At 55.5% G+C, this 21422-nt stretch overlaps 1 protein-coding gene across 1 annotated transcript; it reads right to left on the bottom strand.

The window, feature by feature from the left end:
- Positions 14530-21422, bottom strand: NDUFA11 (NADH:ubiquinone oxidoreductase subunit A11). Its single transcript, NM_001244924.1, has 4 exons — positions 21253-21422; positions 16265-16357; positions 16030-16152; positions 14530-14709 (listed from the first exon to the last, which is right to left on the bottom strand). Exons 1-4 carry the CDS (start codon positions 21347-21349, stop codon positions 14597-14599), a joined length of 426 nt encoding a protein of 141 aa, NP_001231853.1. The 5' UTR covers positions 21350-21422; the 3' UTR covers positions 14530-14596.

The raw sequence follows: 21422 nt of genomic DNA, 5'->3' as shown, positions 1-21422 counted from the left end.
CTATCTGATCACAGAACTCTTGACCCCAAGAGTTTCAGAGAAGAGACTTTGTTCTCTGGCCTGCAGCTGAGTGATCCTGGGTGAGTGGCACAGTCTCTCTGGGCCTCAGTCATGTCCTCTGCCAAACAGAGCCAATGCTTGTACCCTCTTCAGGTGATTTTCCCTCTATCCCCTTTCTGCAGGGCAGATTTGTGTGCTGGAAACCCACAGGTCTGGGTCCACCCCTGGCTCTCACTGGGCCTCGGTTTCCCCTCCAATGACATTGTAAAGAATGCAGCCTCTCCCTGCCCGGCGTCATGGTGCTGGGGGCTGCGGTGTGGAGAGGGAGTGGGGGGAACACAAGGTGACAGAAACCTGGCATCCCCGTGCTGCCCGCCCCCAGCCTTTCTTCACCCCGGGCCCCCTGGCACGTTGGGGTCTGCCCGCCCCTGGCACCCCAGCCCAGCCGGGTTCATGGGGCTTAAATTTCAGGCTCTGGTGGGTGAAGAGGCGGGGGCCGGACACGCTTCATTTTCCAATTTCTGGAAATAAAAGCTGTGGGGCCACCTATTGTCGAGTGGAAAAAAACCCATTGCAAAACTGCCTGTGAAAAAACAATAGCGCCTAGGTGCATGGCTGCCGTCGAGAGACAGAAAATTCCAGGGAATACTGGGGCCTGGGAACAAAGAGCCCTTTCACTCTGGAAAGGTTCCGTGGAGCGTGTGTGGTGCTTTGAGAGTCAGAAAAGCCAGGGAAGGTATTATGCAAGAAAGAAAACAGTTCGGAGAAGATCTGTTGGGACAAGGGAACAGAAGAGCGGAGGTTTGCTTTTGGAGGATGTTTTCCAATTTCCTAAGACACCTGTCTCTTCACTGGCAAAACATGGCCCAGAACGCCCGCCACTTGGGCACCCAGCCCGGCCCTGCAGGGAGAGTATGGCGACGCCACGTGCGGAAGATGAGCCCAGAATTCTGCTCTCTCTCCCACTGCGGCTGGCAGTTCCCAGAGAGCAGCAATTCTGCACCCTCCCCCCAGTGCAGGCTCTCCAAATGTTCTGGAAGTCCTCATTCATAGGAATCCACCTGCAGCCACTTGGGTCCCCAACCCAGCTGCAGCCCCTGGCTGGCCCTCAGCCTCAAGGGTGACAGTTCCGGGGATGGACCTCAGAGGGCAGTGAGAGTCAGGCAGGGCACTTTCAGGCCACATCTGGCTCATCCTTGGCTTGAGACCCTCCCATGGCCCCCGCCCAATTCCAGAGGCAAAGCCCACAAGTCCTGCTGCATCTCCCCACGTGCCTCCTAACCATTTGTGCCCCAGGACCTTTGCATGTGCAGTTCCTGTTGGTCAGAATGCCTTCCACCCTGACAGCCACAGAGTTCCCACAAATTTCTCCCTCTCAAACCACTTTTTTTTTTTCTTTTTTCTTTTTGTCTTTTGTCTTCTTAGGGCCACATCTGCACATGGAGGTTCCCAGGCTAGGGGTCTAATCGGAGCTACAGCTGCTGGCCTACAACACAGCCACAGCAATGCAGGATCTGAGCCTCATCTGCAACCTACACCACAGCTCACGGCAATGCCGGATCCTCAACCCAGGGATCGAACTGAGCAAGGTCAGGGATCGAACCTGTAACCTCATGGTTCCTGATCGGATTGTTTCAGCTGTGCCAAGACAGGAACTCCTCAAACCACTTTCTTTTTTCTTTTTTTTTCTTTTTAGGGCCACACCTAGGGCATATGGAAGTTTCCAGGCCAGGGGTCAATTTGGAGCTGCAGTTTGTGCCTACATCACAGCCACAGCAACGCCAGATCTGAGCCACATCTGTGACCCACGCTGCAGCTTGCGGCAATGCCGGATCTTTAACCTACTGAGCGAGGCCATGGCTCGAACCTGCGTCCTCATGGATACTAGTCAGATTTGTTTCCGCTGAGCCGTGATGGGAACTCCTAAATCACTTTACTTTCAATTCCCAGCATTCCCCGTGCTGTTTCCTGATTTACTTTTCTCCACAACAAGAACAGAGCATCAAATACCGTGTATTTGACTTATCTGCATGATTTATTTGGCTTATTTGCGTGACTTACTGTCTTCTGCCTCTCTCCCCACCAAGAAGGTCAGCTCTGTGAGGGATCTTTGGTCCGCTTTCTTTCCTGCTGAGCCTCGACCACCTGAACAGTGCCCGACACACAGGAGGGCCTTAGGAAACACGCCTTGAATAAATGAATGAATGAACATGAATGAACGAATGAATGAACAGTATTAAGCATGCTGGAAAATTCTGTTTCCTGGCTTGTCACTGCCTTCCCCCCGAGACTGGGAGCCCCGTGGGGCATGGCCTGGGTCTCCAGGAGGACTTGGTGCTCAGGAACTGGGGGTGGAATAAATTATGGCGTCTGGGAGTCTACACAGACAGAAGCTTGGACTCTTACTTGGAGAGTTGTAAATGAAGCCGCCAGGGGACTCCAGACTTTGGTCTGGGAGTGACTCCTGCCCACCATTTCCCCTGCCCCCAACCCTGGCCACCCCTGGCCATGGGTTATCTCCTAGGGACCTACAGGTGAGGTGGTCCTAACCCTGGGCGACAAGGGGCAGGTGACAAGTGGCTTGGATGGAGCTGGATGGCAGGCACAGGCAAGCAGGCAGGCAGGCGAGGAATGCTCTGGCCGACAGGAATGAATAAACAGGCTCCTTGGATGTCAGAGGTGGGGGGGTGGGGGACGCCTTGAACCTCATGCTTGGCTGAGGATGTTTGGACAAGGCAGGCGGCCAGGGGGTGTCATCAGGGCTAAAATTAGCCTCCAATTCCCGCTCAGCCCCTCCCTCCTGGGCCAGGAGACCCGGACAGGCCATCACTTAAGCGAGCACTAACTTTGTGCCAGGCGAAGCTCCTCCAATATGTGAATGCCTGGAATCCTCTCAATGACCGTGATAGTCAATACTATTATTGGCAGCGTTATTATTATCCCCATTTCACAGGTGAGGAAACTGAGGCACGAGGGAACAGCTAGTTCTTTTTTCTTTTTTTTTGCTTTTTAGGACTGTACTCGCAGCATATGGAAGTTCTCAGGCTAGGGGTCTAATCAAAGCTACAGATGCCACCTATACCACAGCCACAGCAATGCCTGATCTGAGCTGTTTCTGCAGCTCACAGCAATACCGGATCCCCACTGAGCAAGGTCCGGGATTGAACCCGCATCCTCACGGATACTAGCTGGATTAGTTTCTACTGTGCCATAACGAGAACTCCCTTTTATTTTTTAATTTTAATTTTTTGTCTTTTTAGGGCCTCACCTACAGCATATGGAGTTTCCCAGGCTAGGGGTTGAATCTAGAGCTGTAGCTGTTGGCATAGGCCACAGCATAGCAACGCCAGATCTGAGCTGCATCTGCAACCTACACGGCAGCTTGCGGCAATGCCAGATCCTTAACCCACTAAGTAATTAGGCCAGGGATGGACCTCGTGTCCTCAGGGATATTAGCTGGGTTCTTAACCCACTGAGCCACAATGGGAACTCCAGAGAACACCTGGTTCTAAGGCACATGACTTACGAGGCACAGGGCTGGGGTTCGAATCTGGTTCAGGGATGGTGCCTTCGCTATCAGGGTCTTGCTGAAGGTTGGGGAGCTAACAGAAACCCCATTCAGTGGGTATGTGGTCGAGGTGGGCACGGGGCCCTGTCCAGAGTCCCAACGTCAGCATCCAGATTAAAATAGGTCAACTATGGCTGGCAGACAGATGCGGCCTCAACCACACCTGAGCCCCCACCCAGGCCCCCCAGGAGTCCCAGGTCCAGAACCTAAGATGGAGGCCCCCAGGGTCCCGTGGGGCCAGGGCCTGTCTGATCAGTCAGTGTGGATCAGCATCTGGGTGCTCGCCCATAATGCAGGAAGGCCAACTGAGGCCCGCTGTCCACCCAGGCAGGATAAGGAAGGGGCTACTGGAGAGAATCCAGCTGAATCTGAACTCCGGATAAACAATGAATCCTGTTTTAGTAGAAGCATGTCCCACTAATTGCATGGTTCACTGCTTATGAGATGTTTAAACTTAACTGGCTGGCTGTATTCTTATTTGCTTTATCTGACAACTTTAGCTGGGGGGGGGTTCCCGACCCCCCCACCTCCTGGAGAGGGGGACGGGGCAGGCAGGAGGAGGTTAAATAAGCCACAGGAGGTGCTGGATGGTGAGGTGACTCCTGCTGAGCTCCAGGGGGCTGCTTGGCCTCTCTTCCCCACCCCCACCCTCCAGGTCCTGCCTGCTGGGCCCATTATTCATTTTTAATGGCGGGTCACTGGGGCAGAGTATGGGCGGGCAACACCTGGGCCTCACTAATGGGGGCTAGAGTGTGAGTGGGGGCTGGGAAAGGGGTGTGGTCCTTGCCCACTAGGGCCCCCCTCCCCCCCCCGCAACAGCCTGTGGCAGGAAGTGTCTAACTTGGGGCAGGGGCAGGAATGAGACCCCTACGGCACCCTGCCATTTCCTTTCATGTTGAAACTGGAGACCAGGGGCTGCACCTCTCTGTTTTTACCTGTCTCCACCACCACCTGGGCCAGGTCCTCTGGACCCCAGTGTCCTAGATGTGCAGGCAGGGGCAGAGCTGCGGCTGCTCTGCTCCTGGCTTCCTCCCAGGACTTATTGAATCCTCATGGCTAACCTGCACTGAGAAGTGGCCACCAACTGAGGCTCAGAGAAGGGACTGGCTGGTTATCAGTGGCAGAACTGGGACTGGAACCCAGGATTCTCTCCCACCAGAGCCAGTGCTCTTAGCCACGCCCTCTTCTCTCTTACCTCTGAGCCATCTTCCATGCTGTTCCTCTTGCTAGGGTCATTCTTTTCCCCTTCTCCCAGAAAGCTCCTCTACATGCTTCAGCACCCCTTTCTCTAGGAAGCCTCCCTAGACACCCAGGCCAGGTCAGGTGCCTCCTCTGGGTCTCCCAAGTTACAGTCATGATCAGCCCAAGGGCTGCCTGGTCATGCATCTGTCTCCCCCAAATCCCTCACTGGATTGTGAGCCTTGAGAGGGTAGACTGGGTCTGTCTTTGTCACCACTATGTCCCCAGTGCCCACCATAGGGCCCAGGACAGTGCAGGTGGAAGTGCTCTGGAATCAGTTACAGGGCCTTGGCTCTACCTCCATTTGCTGTGTGACCCTGGGCAAATAGCCATCCTTCTCTGGGCCTTGGTTTCCCCCCTGCAAAATGGGGTACCAGTGCCTCCTTCCTAGTCTGCATCATACAAAAGATGCTAGAAGCATGCCGGGCTCCCAGGAGAAACCTCAACAAATGTTTATCTAAATATTTAGGTGAATTAAAACCACAATGAGGTACCATTCCGTACCCGCTGAAATGCCCCAAATCCAGGCCACAGACAACACCAAATGCTGACAAGGATGCAGAGCAACAGAACTCTTGTTCATTGCTGCAAGGAACGCAGAATGGTCCAGCCACTTGGGGAGGCAGCTTGGCAGTTTCTTGCAAAACGAAACATATTCTGACCATACAACCCAGCACTCATGCTGCTTGGTATCCACCTAAAGGAGTCAAAAATGGACGTCCACGCAATAACCTGTGCATGAACTGATTATTCTTTTTGGCTGCGCCTCTGGCATGCGCAAGTGCCCCCAGGCCACAGAGAGCCACAGCAGTGACAATGCTGGATCCTTAACCCACTGAGCCATGAGGGAACTCCTGAACGTGAATGTTCATAGCAGCTTTATTCATAACTGCAAGCACCTGGAAGCAAGTCAGATGTCCTTCAGCAGGTAAATGGATAAACCGTAGGATATCCAGAAAACGGAATGTTATTTGGTGCTCAAAAAAAAAAAAAAAAAAAAAAAAAAAAAACTCAAGATGTGGAGAAAGCTTAAATGCACATTACTAAGAGAAAGAAGCTGCTCTGAAAAGGCTACCAACTGCATGATACCAACTGTAGGACATTCTGGAAAAGGTGAAACTGCAGAGACAGTAAACGGATTAATGGCAGCCATGGGTGGCAGGGGCAGGGCTGCAGAGCTGGAGCACTGAGAATTTTTAGCGGTGCAACTACCCCACATGATACTATAATGGTGGATCCTTATCATTATACATTTGGCCAAATCCATAGAACATATAGCACCAAGATTGAACCCTTGGAGTTCCCTGGTGGCTCAGTGGGTTAAGGATCCAGTGTTGTCACTGCTGTGGGAAGGGTTCAATCTTTGGCCCAGGAGCTTCCCCATGCTTCGTGTGTTGCCAAAAAAAAAAAAAAAAAAAAAAAAAGAGTGAACTCTCACCCCAATGTTCATAGCAACACTATTTATTTATTTATTTATTTTTTGTCTTTTTGCCTTTTCTACGGCCGCTCCCGCGGCATATGGAGGTTCCCAGGCTGGGGGTCTAATAGGAGCTGTGGCCACCAGCCTACGCCAGAGCCATAGCAACGCCAGATCCCAGCTGCGTCTGTGACCTATGCCACAGCTCATGGCAAAGCCGGATCCTTTAACCCACTGAGTGAGGCCAGGGATCAAACCCGAAACCTCTTGGTTCCTAGTCGGATTTGTTAACCACTGAGTCACAACGGGAACTCTGCAACACTATTTACAATAGTCAAGACATGGAAACAACCTAAATGTCCATGGACAGATGCATGGACTAAGAAGATATGGTATATATACACAATAAAATATTACTCAGCCATAAAAAAGAATGAGATAATGCCATTTGCAGCAACATGGATGACCCTAGAAATTACCATACTAAGTGAAGTAGGCCAAAGACAATATCACATGATATCACTTACATATGTGGAATTTAAAACATGACGCAAATGAGCCTGTCCATAAAACAGAAACAGACTCAGAGACATAGTAAACAGATTTCCGGTTACCAAAGGGGAAGTGGGGCAAAAATAAATTAGGAGTTTGGATTAACATACACATACTACCATACATATAAAATAAACAACCAGGACCTACTACTGTAGAGCACAGGGAACTTGACTCAATATCTTGTAATAACCTATGAAGGAAAAAAATCTGAAAAAGAATGGATTTACGAATATGTAAAATAGAATCATTTTACTATACACCTGAAATTAACACATTTTAAATCAATTATACTTCAGTTAAAGAAAGGAGAGTTCCCTTGTGGCACAGCAGGTTAAGGATCTGGCATTGTCACTGCAGTGGCTTGGGTCACTGCTGTGGTGCAGGTTTGATTCCTGGCTGGGGAACTTCCATGTACTGTGGGTGTGGCCAAAAATTTTTTTCAGGAAGGATTATATTGACCCACATGCACAATGATATGTTACAGGTTTTTCATGGCGGCACTATGTGAAATTGGCAAAAGGCTATGAATGAGGAAATGCCCTTTAATGGGATGGCCTCCCGGGGCCTCACTCCTCACCTGGGATGGCAATCCAGCCACAGGAGGAATTATTTCACAGCTGTTAAAAGGCAAGAGACAGGAGTTCCTGTTGTGGCACAATGGAAACGAATCTGACTAGGAACCATGAGAGTTGCTGGTTTGATCCCTGGCCTTGCTCAGTGGGTTAATCATCTGGCGTTGCCATGAGCTGTAGTATAGGTTACAGGCACAGCTTGGATCCTGCATTGCTGTGGCTGTGGTGCAGGCCAGCAGCTGTAGCTCTGATTCAACCCCTAGCCTGGGAGCCTCCATATGCCATATACATTTTTTGCTTTTTTTTAGGGCCACACCCATGGCACATGGAGGTTCCCAGGCTAGGGGTCGAATCAGAGCTACAGCTGTTGGCCTACACCACAGCCACGGCCACAGCCACATGGGATCTGAGCCACATCAGTGACCTACACCACAGCTTACGGCAACACAGGATCCTTAACCCATTGAGTGAGGCTAGATCGAACCATCGTGGAACTCCTTTTCTAGTATATTTTAAGGTGTGTGGCCTGAGTCTATTTTGCCTATTGAAAAAAAAAAAAAAACTAAAATACATAGAGTGTTATGAAAAAAAAAAGGTGAAATAAATAAAAGTGTTTGGATGGGCTTTAAAGGAAGGAGGTGTGGGGGTGGGATTTTAGGCCAGGCCATGGGTTTGCCTGCAGCCACTCGGTGCCTCCCACGGCCCCTGGGGCCTCACTCCCACCCTGGCTCACACCTTGCTTGCTCTGGGTCAGGGAAGGTTCACAGCCTGGCGGGGCCTGGGGGATGAGATGCGGGTTGGGCTGGGGCCAGGCCTGACTGAGCCCCTCAAGGTCTGTGCCGACCACCCAGCGTTCTGGGAAGGCCCTGGGAGGCTTGGCTGGCTCTGAGGGGGACCCCTGAGTGCCAGTGTGGGGCTGGGGGCCCAGCCAGGCCTCTCTGGACGCCAAATCCAAGGAGCCCTGGACTGCAGTCACTCTCTGGCTGGGGTTGTTGGAGATAGTCTGTTTCCAAGGAACTGGGGGCTCCGCTGGGTTCTGAGCCCTGGATTTGGAGCCACGGAGCATGACAAGGGGCAAAGCTCTGCCCCCAGCTTCCAGACCCCTGAAGTGACAACTAACCCGGCTTCAGGCTTTGAGGGTGGGGTGGTGAAGCCGGGATCCCACACCCTCACCAGAACCCAGCCAGCAGACCCTCGAGGTTCCTCTTTTTTCTTTTTTTTTTTTTTGTCTTTTTGCCATTTCTTGGGCCGCTCCCGCAGCATATGGGAGGTTCCCAGGCTAGGGGTCTAATCGGAGCTGAGCCGCCAGCCTACACCAGAGCCACAGCAACGCGGGACCCTAGCCGCGTCTGCGACCTATACCACAGCTCACGGCAACGCCGGATCCTTAACCCACTGAGCAACGGCAGGGACTGAACCCGCTACCTCATGGCTCCTAGTTGGATTCCTTAACCACTGCGCCACGACGGGAACTCCCGAGGTTCCTCTTTTCTGAGAGCCCCCATCCTCCAGTCTCCTGGCTCGCTCCACCCTCCCCTCTGTGTGGGGACCCTGTGGAGTGTCCCAAAGCACTCAGGGCCTCGGTTCCCTCCCGGAGCAGCCCTTCTGGGGGTACTCAGACGGGCCGGGATGAGGGGGATGTCTGTACCCAGAAGCACCTGCTATGGTGGAGGCAGGATGGATGTCATGGCATCGGCCCTGACTTGCTGTGTCCACCTGGGTAATGTGCCTGGCTTTGGCCCTTCCTCTCTCACCCCATGGCCCACCCCACCCCATCAAGTGGCCTCCCAGCTGGGGTGGGGGTGCACCCAGATCCTTCCTACCTCGGCCCTTGCACCCTCTGCTCCTTGTGGCTGGAACATCCTTCCTCCAGCTGCCCCAAGGCTGGTCTCTCCCTGTCCTTCCCTGACTGTGCCCCGTGAGAGAACCCACCATTGCCACCACCCTGGCTTTCATGTCACCTTGGTTTTTTCTCTTAGGCACAGTTCTGTGTAAACCACTCTTGTACATGTTTGCTCATTTACTGTCTTACTATTTCTTCCTCCAGACCAGACTCTGAGCTCCAGGAAGGTGGGGACCCAGTGGCTCTTGTTAGCCGATAGGGTCCCAGACCTAAGACTCTGCCTGACACGTGTAGTGCTTGGTAAATACTGTAAGGGAATTTTGGGTCTTGACTTCCAGACCCTCAGATCCAGATGGTTCCTATCTGCCCTCCCACCACAGCCATCGCCTGGGGATGAAGGAAGTGGGACCCTGCCCAGAGCAGGGCTGGGCCCCATATGTATGGAGCCCTGCTGCGTTCCTATGCTGGGTGCTAGCCCAAGGGTATAACCATCAGGCTGTGACGCAGCCCTTAAGGGCTCACACATTCCATTGAACAGTACACGGGATGATGACATGGGATTTATTTGTTTTTTTTTGTTTTTCTTTTTTTTTGTTTTGTTTTTTTTTTGTCTTTTTGCCATTTCTTGGCCGCTCCTGTGGCATATGGAGATTCCCAGGCTAGGAGTCGAATTGGAGCTGTAGTTGATGGCTTACGCCGAGCCGGGTCTGCAACCTACACCACAGCTCACGGCAACGCCAGATATTTAACCCATTGAGCAAGGCCAGGGATCGAACCCACAACCTCATGGTTCCTAGTCAGATTCGTTAACCACTGAGCCACGATGGGAACTCCTGACGTGGGATTTAGAAGCAAGTGAGCACCATGAACAAAAATAGCAGAGGGTAAAGGGTGTGGGTGCACTGCTGGCTGGGTGGGGTGGGGTGCCATTTCAGTGGCCTGACAGGGAGGACTCAATAAAGGAGTGACTTTTTATTTGGCTGTACCAGTGGCAGGCAGAAATTCCCAGGCTGGGGATCGAACCTGCGCCATAGCAATGAGTCGCAGCAGTGACTATGCTGGATCCTTAACCACTAGGCCACCAGGGAATTCCAAGGAGGTGACATTTGAACTGAGAACCGAAGGAGGTAAGGGAGGGGCTGTAGGGGACATCTTGGGGGAGAGGGGTCCCAGTAAAGGATACAGCATGTGCAAAAGTCCTGGGGCAGGACCTGGTGTGTTGGAGGAACAGTGAGGAGACCCTGTGGCTGGAGCAGAGACAGGGGCAGGGAGGGAGGTGAGGGCAGGAAGGGGGCTGGGCAGGTCATGCAGGGCCTTGTGGGTTGTGGGGAGGACTCAGACTTTACCCCAGGGAGGCGGGAACCTGGAGCGCTGTGCACAGAGAGGGTTTGTGACCCGACTTGGGTGCAGACACAGGCTGCTCCAGGGAGGACAGAACAGGGGCTGAGGGTGGGAGCCAGGGACCAGGATAGGGTAAAGTCCCGGTCCATGCAGTGCTGATGGGGGCTGGATGGGCCTTGGAGCCACAGAGGTAGAGACATGCGAGCAGATCCAGGGAGGATTCTGAAGGCAGAAGGGTTTGAAAACGGGTGAGTGTGGATGACCAGACCCAGGTCCCCAGGGGCAAACGGCAGGCCCAACGGGGCCTCCTTAAAAGCCTGGTGTGTTCCCCTTAGCCCATATCCAACAACACTTTTTAAAAGGAATTTGTGGGGGTATGATTTTGCTTTTAAGATCACTTGGCAGAGTTCCTGTGGTGGTGCAGTGGAAAGGAATCCAACTAGGAACCATGAGGGTGCGGGTTTGATCCCTGGCCTTGCTCAGTGGGTTGAGGATGTGGCACTGCTGTGAGCTGTGGTGTAGGTCGCAGACACGGCTTGGATCTGGCGATGCAGTGGCTGTGGTGTAGGCCGGCAGCTGTAGCTCCAATTAGACCCCTAGCCTGGGAACCTCCATATGCTGCGGGTGCAGCCCTAAAAAGACAAAAGATCAAAAAAAATTTTTTTTAATTAAAAAAAAAAAAAGATCACTTGGCAAACGGCAAGGTCCTACTGTAGAGCACAGGGAACTATATCCAATCTCCTGGGATTAGACCACGATGGAAAAGAATATAAAAAAGAATGTAGGAGTTCCCGTCGTGGCGCAGTGGTTAACGAATCCGACTAGGAACCATGAGATTGCGGGTTTGGTCCCTGCCCTTGCTCAGTGGGTTAACGATCCGGCGTTGCCGTGAGCTGTGGTGTAGGTTGCAGACGCGGCTCGGATCCCGCGTTGCTGTGGCTCTGGCGTAGGCTGGAGACTACAGCTCTGATTGGACCCCTAGCCTGGGAACCTCCATATGCCGAGGGAGCGGCCCAAGAAATAGCAAAAAGACAAAAAAAAAAAAAAAAAAAAAAAAAAGAATGTATACATAGGTGTAACTGAGTCACTTTGCTATGTAGCAGAAATTAACACAACATTGTAAACCAACTATACTTTAATAAAAAAAAAAAAAAACAAAAAATAAAAAAGATCACTTGGCTGCGAGAAAACCTCCTGTGTCCCATCAGGCTGCTTTTGTTCCCATCATGGCGACCACTTGAGAAGTCTTTTAGACACAGTTACAATGTCCTTTCCCAGTAACAGCTAGTAATAATAAGTGAACTAACACCGAGTGAGCCGGGCCCTAGAATAGTATCGCCTCCTGCAGCCCCAGTTTCTGTATCTGTAAAAAGGGACTCATGTGAAGAGCTTCCCCCCGGGGCTGCTTGGGAGGATCCAGGGAGCAAACGGGAAAACAGCAACATCGCTATGGACAACCGGGCCCTCCTGGCAGGTGGGGAGGGAAGGCTTTTCTCCTTCTAGCCTACTTGGATCGCTCATGTGTACAAAGAGCCAGAGCCCGGCTTGGAGGGCTAGGTCAGTCCTTGAGGGCTCATCACTCCCCACTGGCAAGTGTCTCTAGCACCGGGGTCCGAGGGGAGGGTGTGCCCACTGCACCCACACCAGGCCTTTGATCTTGATTTGTCCTCTGCCTGGGACACCCTTCCCGTTCGTAAACATCTAGAAAGACCTCTTCATCTCTGGGTCTTCCCTTCCCTGCCTCTTCCAGGAAGCCCTCCTGGCCCCCTCCAAGGAGGCCCCTGCTCCCCCCTTCTCCGCCCCGTTCCAGTCCAGACTGCACAGGCCTGGGAACGGCTTGCCAGTGGGGGATGGGTGACTCTGGGAAGGCCCTCCACTGCCCCATGTAGCGGCTGCTGTGGCAGGAGGTGGGGTTCTAGGAAGAGGAATGGGTGGGGGGTGGGGGTAAGAAATGGATCCTCTGGACATGGGCCTGCGTGTGGGGATGATGTCAGCCCCTCACGGCCTAGTAAATGTTTATGGCTGAGGGGGCCTGGGTCTGCTCACTGGCTTCCAACGGGCAGAGGGCTGGGGGTGGGGATGGGGGCAGCAGCACAGCCCTGGTCCGAGCTAGAGGGGAAACCAAGGCTGGGAGGCAGGCAGGGGCTGGCTGAGAACAGGCCCTCCCCTCTGCGTACCCTTGGGTCTGGCATAGGGTTTGGGCTCAAGGAGGGATGGGGCTGAGGAAGGGTGGGCAGGAAGGGGAGGCCTGGGCAGATCTGGTTTTGGAAGCTACTGCTATGCGGGGGCTGGGAAGTGACCATCTACCGGGCCTTGAACAGGTCCTCCCAGCTCCGGCCCTCAGCGTTCCCAATGACATTCACAGGCCCTACTTACAGTGACAGGTCCACGCTACTGACTCTGACAATCTGTCACCCCTGCTCCTTGGGTTGCCGTAGACGGGAGTGATGGGAAGGCATGGAAGAAGGGAGACATGGACAGAAGCTGACTTCTCTGTGGTCACTGCAGGGCCACAGGGCCAGGGACCTGGAGAGACTGGCTGTTGTGCTGAGCGCAGTGGCTCCGCCCCCTGCTGGTCGCCGCAGGGACTGGCCAGGCTGGTGCAGGAGCAGGGGCCTGGAAGGGGCGTTTCCATGGGGTGGAGTCACTCTCCCTCTCCAGGGACCATCTCTGAGAGAGGGACCGGGTCATCCCCACTTGCCAGGTGGGGAAGGTGAGGACAGAGCCAGGAAAGAACCAAGTGCTGGGACTCGAACGCACACCTGGGAGCCCAGAGCACTGTTTGCTCTCCCACACCAGCCCAGATGCAGGGCTTATCCTCTTATCCTCTTGGGGTCTCCTTATCCTCTTCTGGAGACCCCAAGTGCTGGCTCAGGCACTGAGGCCCGGACATGACCAGTCTCATATGGATGCTGGTGCCCGGGACGGCATGCTGGGCAGGGGCTGTGTCAGCACAGAGAGGCTTGGCGTGGCGGGTGAGGACACAGAGGACTCAAAGGGCTGTATGGGGCTGGACCAGTAAGGAAACGGCAGCCATGGGGCCAGCGCGGCTGAAGGCAGAACGGCTGGGGCTCTGTGCCCTGCCCAACACCGGTGAGTTATTACCGAGGGTAGACGGAGGAGGAAAGCAAGGCTCCAAGCTTGGCTTTCAATCACATCCAGACCCCCAGGGCAGGCTCGAGAGGAGGAAAGGGAAGGGCTGCGACCTGCGGGCCAGCTCCCACGGCCCCCAGGCCACCTGTAGTGCCCAGACCACCCCCTCCCCTAGACCCCATCTGGCCAGCAATGACCCTGCTCCCTAGGGTGGGGCCCAGAGAGCCCTAATTTATGGCCCATCGAGGCATGCTGGAACATGCCGGGCTTTCCTTTCTGGCTGCCAGGAAGGACTGAGCCAGTTCTGCAGAAAACCCAGGGCCTGGGGCCCGCCAGCATTCCGGGGCCGCCTAAATCACTGGGCCTGACAGGCGGCAGCGGGTGAGGACCTTGATTCCCTCCTCTCATTGCCACTGAGGGCCCCTGCCCTGCAGGCTGCCGGTGGCCTGTCACCCACCTGTCGGATGGGGACAAGGCTCCTGGGCCAGGCCATTCAGGGCTCTCTGCTCCAATGCCTAGGAATTTGGAACCAGGCCATGTGTGGGGCCTGGGCGTGTTTTCCACATGCTGTTGTTGGCTTTGGGGGGAGGCCCAGGGCGGGGCTGGCTGGCGACCTGCAGGGGGCTGCTGGGAGGCCTGTGGACGCAGGCCCAGCTCCTCACCCTCCGCGGCCACTATGGGAACTAGCTGAGGCCTGGTGACCCCTGCTTGTTACCCCTTCCCTCCTCGAGGGCCCAGCTGGCACCCCTGGCCCTGTTTGTCACCCTGCCTTATCTCCTTTGCCTTCCTCACCACCCCCTGCATCCACCCTGAGCCTCCCTTGCTAGTGCTGGCCTGTTCTCCAGCAATCCATGTACAGGGCTTCACCCTGGGGAACACGGCAGGAAGGGCGCGAAACACATAAATACACGCAGAATTTATTTTACAATGAACTTGCACCTGCCCGAGGTCCCGGGAGGCGGCGGGGCTCACACCTTGGGCTCTGCGAACACCTGCCAGCCCTCCAGCTGGCCCATCTTGACTAGGGCAGCTGTCAAGCCCATGTACGCGCAGGCGGCGGCTCCGATCCCATAGCTGCGGGCTGCGGGGGCAGGAAGGGCAGTGTCAGGCACATTGGGGGCTCGCCCAGGCCCACCCTGGGGAGCCAGGCTGGGACCCCAAGAGGACGGCTGTCCCTCAAAGCTCAGCTAACTGGGATCGCAGGCTCCTTAGGGATTAAGCCCCCAGGCCCTGACTTGGAAGATGTGTGTGGAAACGGAGGCAGGAATGCAGGCTGTCGGGTCTGGGGATGGGGTGTGGATGGAGAGTTGAGTTTCGGCCTGTGTCCTGGCCAAGTCTACCCTGTGGTCCATGAAGCGAAGACAAGAGGCCTTCTACCTGCACCGCAGCGGGAAGAGGGGGTCTGTGTGCTGGGTGTGGGGCTCTCGCCCCCATTGCTGGCTCAAGGGCACGGGTCACACCCAGACCTCAGCCAAGGTCTCAAAGCAACAGCCAGGATGGCTCAGGCCTCCCCCCCATGGTACCCTCCCTCTCTGCCCCATTGGAACCTTCCATGGAGCACTCCCAGCTGGCCTGGCCTGTGCAGTTTATCTGCGTGTGGCCTCCTTTCCTCCCCCGCCATCCCGAGGCTGTGGGAAGCAGGAGGAGCGGCGTCTGCTTCCTATTCCAGGCGGCTCCACTGTGCCAGGCTGGCCTGGGGCCCGGCCCTGCCTCCCAATAGGGAGGTACCCTCTCCAGCTTCCTGAGTGACTTTGGGCCACTTAATCCCCCAAGCCTCAGTCCTTGCACCTGTAAAGTGGGAATGGTGAGAGCGGCCCCCAGCAAGGGCCACGTGTTCAGTCAACCAAGGCCCTGCATGCTGGGAGCGGGTCGGCAGTGCCAGGCCCAGCACTGCCTCCTCTGTGCTCAGGGGCCCGAGTGGAGACGGGCGGTGACCTCTTGTTCTCAGACAAGGCGCGGCAGATGGAGAAGAGAGATATGTAGGAAAGGCACTCAAGGGCCTAGATCATTAGCGGGGAGGTTGGGACAGTGAGAGAGGGAGCTAAGCCAGCATCTGGGAGAAGAGCAGTCAGGCAGAGCGCACAGCCCATGCAAAGGCCCTGGGGCAGCACCATGCCAGGCCAGTTGGAGGAACAGCAAGGAGGAGGGGGAGGTGGCAGCGGAGCTAGAGCATAGCCGGCAAGGCGAGGAGAGGGAGGCGCAAGGGTATAGTACAGTAGGTGCACAGTAGGTGCTGGTGGCTGAGGTTCCAAAGCACTGGGAGTTCTCAGGACAACCGCCCTCTCCTATACTGGGACCAGCCTTCTGCACACCTGGCCTGGCCTGGCCTGGCCCGAAATCCAGGAGAGAACAGTGGGAAGTAGGGGGTCAGCAGAGTTCAGGGCGGGGAGAGGTCACTCACTGCGTGCTCCCAGGGTCAAGCCTCCGGCGCAGCCTCCAATGAAGTAGTTCAGAGGGTCGTCAGGCTTCTCGCGAACCTGGGCGCTGATGCAGGATGTGAGGCCGAATATGGCGCCGATGGCAGCTGTGGGGACAGATGGGGAGGGACAGGTCCTTAGTCTGAGTCAGTGGCCCAGACCAGTGCCAGGAGGAGGGCTCCTTGGGGAGAAGCCAAGCTGCTCCTCAGCCTTGCTCACCTGAGGTAAATGTGTACCGTCCTGTCCTTGCCACTCCCTCCAGGAAGGAGGCTGGGGGCTTGAGCGCAATACTGTAGGCAGAGACAATCAGGCCTGGGGGAGGAGAGGAGGCAAGACAAGTCAGACCTGGGCCCTCAGACCTGGGCCCGGAGCAGCAGCCTGGCTGGGGGCAGGCCCCCCCGCCCCACGGCAGTCACCTAGGTGGCTTCCAGCACCACCGCAGCCCCAGAAAGGGGCTCACCCAGGGGCCCAGAGCCGCTGAGCTGGGACTCGAAACCGGCTCTCCTGCTCCAAGTCCTGAACTCTCTCCTCTGCCTCCAGCCCCTAGGAATGCTGCCTGCGTCCCCTTACCCTCGCCGACCCCCCGCAGGGCACCAGCCCAGCACATGGCAGACATGAGGATGAGCCTGGGGCTTTGGTGGCTGCCCTGGCACCCTGGCTGGCCCCACACTCCCATCAAAGGCTCCATCTTCCGGAGAGGCCCAGGGCTCCTTGGCAGAGGCCTCCTCCTTGCCACCACTGGGCCCGTCCCTCACAGCTGACTGGCTAGGTGGCCACCCACACCTGCCCAGCTTCATCACTCTGGGCAGCTTTTCCATCTCTGCCATCGCCCCAGCTGCCCTACCCCTGAACTTGGCTTTTATGAGTGAGGGGCTCTGTGAGGGCTGGGCCTGGAGCCGAGTCCTGGGTGGGTGGCCAGGACTGAGGTTCACCCTGGGGGCACCCTGTGCACACACTGATTGACCCGGGCAGGCGTGTGGGTTCGCGGTGAGACTGGGGCTCCCTTGGGCAGCTCCCCCAGGCAGACCCTCCTCAGTGGACGGGCAGACCAATGCCCACCTGGTGGGCTCCTTGTCACTAGATCAGCCCAACACAGGGCTCCCCATCCTGCAGCTGACCCTGCTCAGGGCAGACAATGCACCCCTCCTCTCTCTCCAGACCCCCAGTGTGGCCCAGCTGCCAGCAGAGACCTCCAGGGCCGGGCCACCCCACAAAACGGCCACCTGCTATGCAGCAAGGGCACCCACTGCCCCACTCATTCTCAAGGCCAGAAGGGCTCAGTTCCCTCTGCCTGTCAACTGGTGGTGTGTTGGAGACAGGGGGTGGGGTTCAGGCAGGCAGAAGGACCCTAGAAACCAGGAGAGTCTGACCCAAGGGCTAAGCGCCACCTTTTACAGATGTCCCAGGGATGTTGGCCCCGCCCAGACCCCAGGCTTCCAGCATTTGGAGACCCTGTCAGCTAGTGTGCAGGCCCCCATGTGACCTTTCTGGCTGAGCAGCAACCCATAGATCTGGCTGGGGTGCAGCTCATAGACAGTGGGGGTAACCTCCAGAGCAACCCTGGGGAGGGCCAAGACAGCTGTCCCACTTCACGGACAGGGAAGATGAGGCCCAGGAATGGGGGAGAAAAGCTGCACATAAAGAGGGTTCCCAGAGTTCCTGCCACAGGACAGAGGGTTAAGAATTCGACCGCAGCAGCTCTGGTTCAATCCCTGGCCAAGCCAAGCACAGTGGGTTAAAGGATCCAGTATAGGTTGCAGCTGAGGCTCGGATTCAATCCCTGGCCCAGAACTTCCACATGCCACAGGTGCGGCCATCCAATTAAAAAAACAAACACATTTTAAAAAATAAATAGGGGAGTTCCCGTTGTGGCACAGTGGTTAACGAATCTGACTAGGAACCATGAGGTTGCAGGTTCGATCCCTGGCCTTGCTCAGTGGGTTAAGGATCCTGCATTGCTGTGAGCTGGGGTGTAGGCTGCAGACGCGGCTCAGATCCTGTGCTGCTATGGCTCTGGCGTAGGCTGGTGGCTAAAGCTCCGATTAGACCCCTAGCCTGGGAACCTCCCATATGCCGCAGGAGCAGCCCAAGAAGTGACAAAAAGACAAAAAGAAAAAAAAAAAAAAAATAAATAGGGCTCCCACAGGCAAGGCATCCGTTTGGAGACTCTCCAGACTTCCCCCCTCCCTTTTCCTTTTGTCTTTTCAGGGCTGCACCCTCAGCATATGGACGTTCCCAGGGTAGGGGTGGAATCAGAGCTGCAGCTGTCGGCCTACACCACAGCCATAGCAATGCTAGATCCAAGTTGAGTCTGAGATCAACCCCACAGCTGACGGCAACGCCGGATCCTTAACCCACAGAGCGAGGCCAGGGGTTGAACTTGCGTCCTCATGGACGCCAGTCAGATTCATTTCCATTGAGCCATGATGGGAACGTAGACCCTCCAGATCTTATTCCTCCCAATCCCACGGTGAACCCTGGTGCCCCCACTCGCCCTCAGAGAGGCCGAAGAAGGCTGGCAAGGGGGGAGTGGGCTGGAGTATTCTGGGGATCCCCACCTGCCTGCCCTGACCCAAGAAGGCCCCCTTCCTCAGTCATTCTCTCACACGTGCCCCCACCCAACCTGAGATTGTAGAGACTTAATCAGAAGGGTCTCCCATCCCGCCAGGGACCTGGGGAGGCATGATCTCCAGAGCTGGACCCTGAAGAGGAACCACAGACAAGATTCAGTGACTGTTCCCAAACCCAGTCATGCAGTGAGCCATGGAGGGAACCTTAGTGACCCCACCCCCGTATGCCTGCAGTCCTGGCTGAGGAACACCCAGTTCACCATACACACTGGACACAAACAGCGCCCCACCATCCTACGTCCACTCAGAAGTCCTTTAACTGGGAGCAGATGACTGACCTGGAAGCCCCTGGATTATCTCAGTGTCAGATGCCTGCACTGTCCAGCTCGCCCCCAGCAATCGTTCAGTAGGTGACCTGCCACAGCCCACCTCCAGGAACCTACCTGACTCCTCAGATGCTGCAGCTTCCCTCCCAGCACTGCAGGCCACTGTCACCCCCCTCAAAAGACCCCTCCCCTTCACCTCCTGTTCCTGGCTTCCCCTCAGCCTCCTGAAGTGACCTCCAGACACAGTGCTCATTCATTGGTTTGTTCAGTCATCATTTATAAGCAGTAACTGTGTGTCCTCATTCAATCATTCATTCATTCATTTACAAAGAGTAACTGTGTGGCTCACATTCATTCCTTCAGTCACCTTCATTCATTACTGTACCGTCACTCATTCATAGTTACTGTGTGCCTTCCTGCCTTCACTCACTCACTCATTCATTCTGTTTCTTTGTACCCACACAGTGCTGGGCTCACTTAGAGCGGGCTCCCTGCCCTCTGAAGAAGCTAGTGAAAGAGGTAAGGGAGGATCCAGGAGCATGTTTAACCAGACCCCGGGTGTTGAGTGGAGTTGGCCAGTGAGAAAATGCCAGCGGGCAAAGTGAGCAGCACACAGGGATGTCCTCAAAGACCCCTGGGCCACTGCAGGGCTCACAGAGGCCAGTGACCACCCCCAAATCCCAGCTCTCCACGCTGCCCCGTCTGCACAGCACCTCTGTCAAAGGTTCCCACCCAACCCTCCCAAACACCCTGCTGCGAGTCCCCCTCCTTCACTAGGCAGCATCCCACTCATGGGAGGCGTGTAGTCTCCTCCAGCAGCCCACCCCCACGGTGTGTGCTCTAGAGCACATGAGCACGCCCTCTCGCAAATGCCTATGTTAAGTCTTTCTCAGTTTGAAATCCTCCAAACCATTCACCTTCCCTAATCTCCCCCAGTGCCACCCCCTCCTGCTTTAGTCTCCCCTGGGACACAACCAGGACCCTCCATAAAGTTCTGTTGGGCACTCCCCAATGTCAATATCCCCCCCCTTATGAATCCTCCAGAATAATGTTACCCTACAATGGTCCACCACACAGACTGCCCAGCCCTCCAGGGCTAAGCGCCCCCAGCTTAGAGAGAGACCCCACCACACACCCAACCATCCCAACAACGTGTTATTCGAGCAGATGTCACAGAACCCATCCGCTGGGACTCCACCTTCATAAGGACCCTGGAGGCACATTCTTTGTCCCAGTCAACCCCGGGAGCAGACCAGTGGACCCAAATTTGCAGCCCAGCTCCAAAAGACTCCAGGGAAGTTCACCCACCTCCTTAACCCTCAGTTTCCGCCTCTGAAAAATGGGTTGATCTTACTAAATACACAGAAAATGGTAGCATTTTATTAGTTCTACCCTAATGCAAGTGCCTCCCAGTGTAGACTCAAATTCTGCCAGGCCCTGTTTCAGGAGCTAGAGATACAGAGGTGGCCAAAATCGTATTCTACATCTCAGACTGAGGCTGGGAAGGGGACTGGAAGAGGTGAGACTCTGTGGTCTCCCCTGCAGGGGAATGCCAGGGCTGTGGGTCCCCTGACACCCCTGCCAAGGCCTACCTTACAGTGGCTGCTGATCCACTTCATTTATCATCTCCTCAGGGCCCCTATAACCCCTCTTGTGGCCCCAATAAAAGCTTCAGATGTCTAAGACCACCTAGCTCTCTTGGACTCTAAAAAGGCCCAATCCCACTCCAGAACCTTTGCCAACTTCTCCCCTCAGACGCCTCAATAATAACCCATGATCCTCCCAAATAATCTCAAAGTCACCCAGATGGAAAGTCTCAACCCTCAGCTCCTTTGGCCCTAATAACTGGCCACGTTCCACTCAGCCATTTCTCCAGAGCCTGGTGAGCGCTTCCACCATAACTTTACAATATCAGCACCCAGAGACTCTGACGACTCCAGTGACCAGTTTGTCACATGTACCATGGCCTCCCGGGGTCCTCCAACCTCGCTGGACCTCCCCACAAGCTCTCTCTCACAGACGCTCCCGACGACCACATAGCACTCTGCGACACTCCCAGTCCCCATGGGACCCCTCCTCGGGCAGCTCTCAATGACTCTATGACCTTTCTGCGCCCTCTAAATTGTCCGTCACCCCCACAAAGTGCACCTTGTATAAGAGCCCTCCCAGGGTCCCAAGGCCGCCCTAGACCCCCCGACAACCATATGCCACGCTGCGAGATCCACAGACCCTTCAAGACGCCCTCGGGCAGCCCCTAGTGACCCGAAGACCTCCCTACGCCCTCCGCCCTCGGGACCCGGCCGGCGCTCACCAGTGGCACCACCGATACTGGTGCTGGCATAGGCCTTGCGGTGGCACTCGGTGCCTTCGGGGATATCCGAGTACTTGTGAAGAAGCGTCTTGGCCATGACCGCGAACCCCTGGTCCCGAACTGTACCAGCCGCCTGCTCCTAGAGCCCAAGGGCGAACGCCGCTTGCTCT

The sequence above is a fragment of the Sus scrofa genome, chromosome 2 (genome assembly GCF_000003025.6).
Source record: "Sus scrofa isolate TJ Tabasco breed Duroc chromosome 2, Sscrofa11.1, whole genome shotgun sequence".
Taxonomy (NCBI): Eukaryota; Metazoa; Chordata; class Mammalia; order Artiodactyla; family Suidae; genus Sus; species Sus scrofa.
Note: the sequence above shows the minus strand (reverse complement) of the source record. Positions and strands in the feature narration are given on the sequence as shown.

Excerpts from the sequence above, each read along its gene's own strand:
- NDUFA11 (NM_001244924.1), bottom strand. The coding sequence starts at position 21,349 with ATGGCCAAGACGCTTCTTCACAAGTACTCGGATATCCCCGAAGGCACC. Across the intron at positions 16,358-21,252 it reads CAGTATCGGTGGTGCCACTG|GCCTGATTGTCTCTGCCTAC; the intron begins GTGAGCGCCGGC and ends CTCCTCCCCCAG. Across the intron at positions 16,153-16,264 it reads ACGGTACACATTTACCTCAG|CTGCCATCGGCGCCATATTC; the intron begins GTGAGCAAGGCT and ends CTGTCCCCACAG.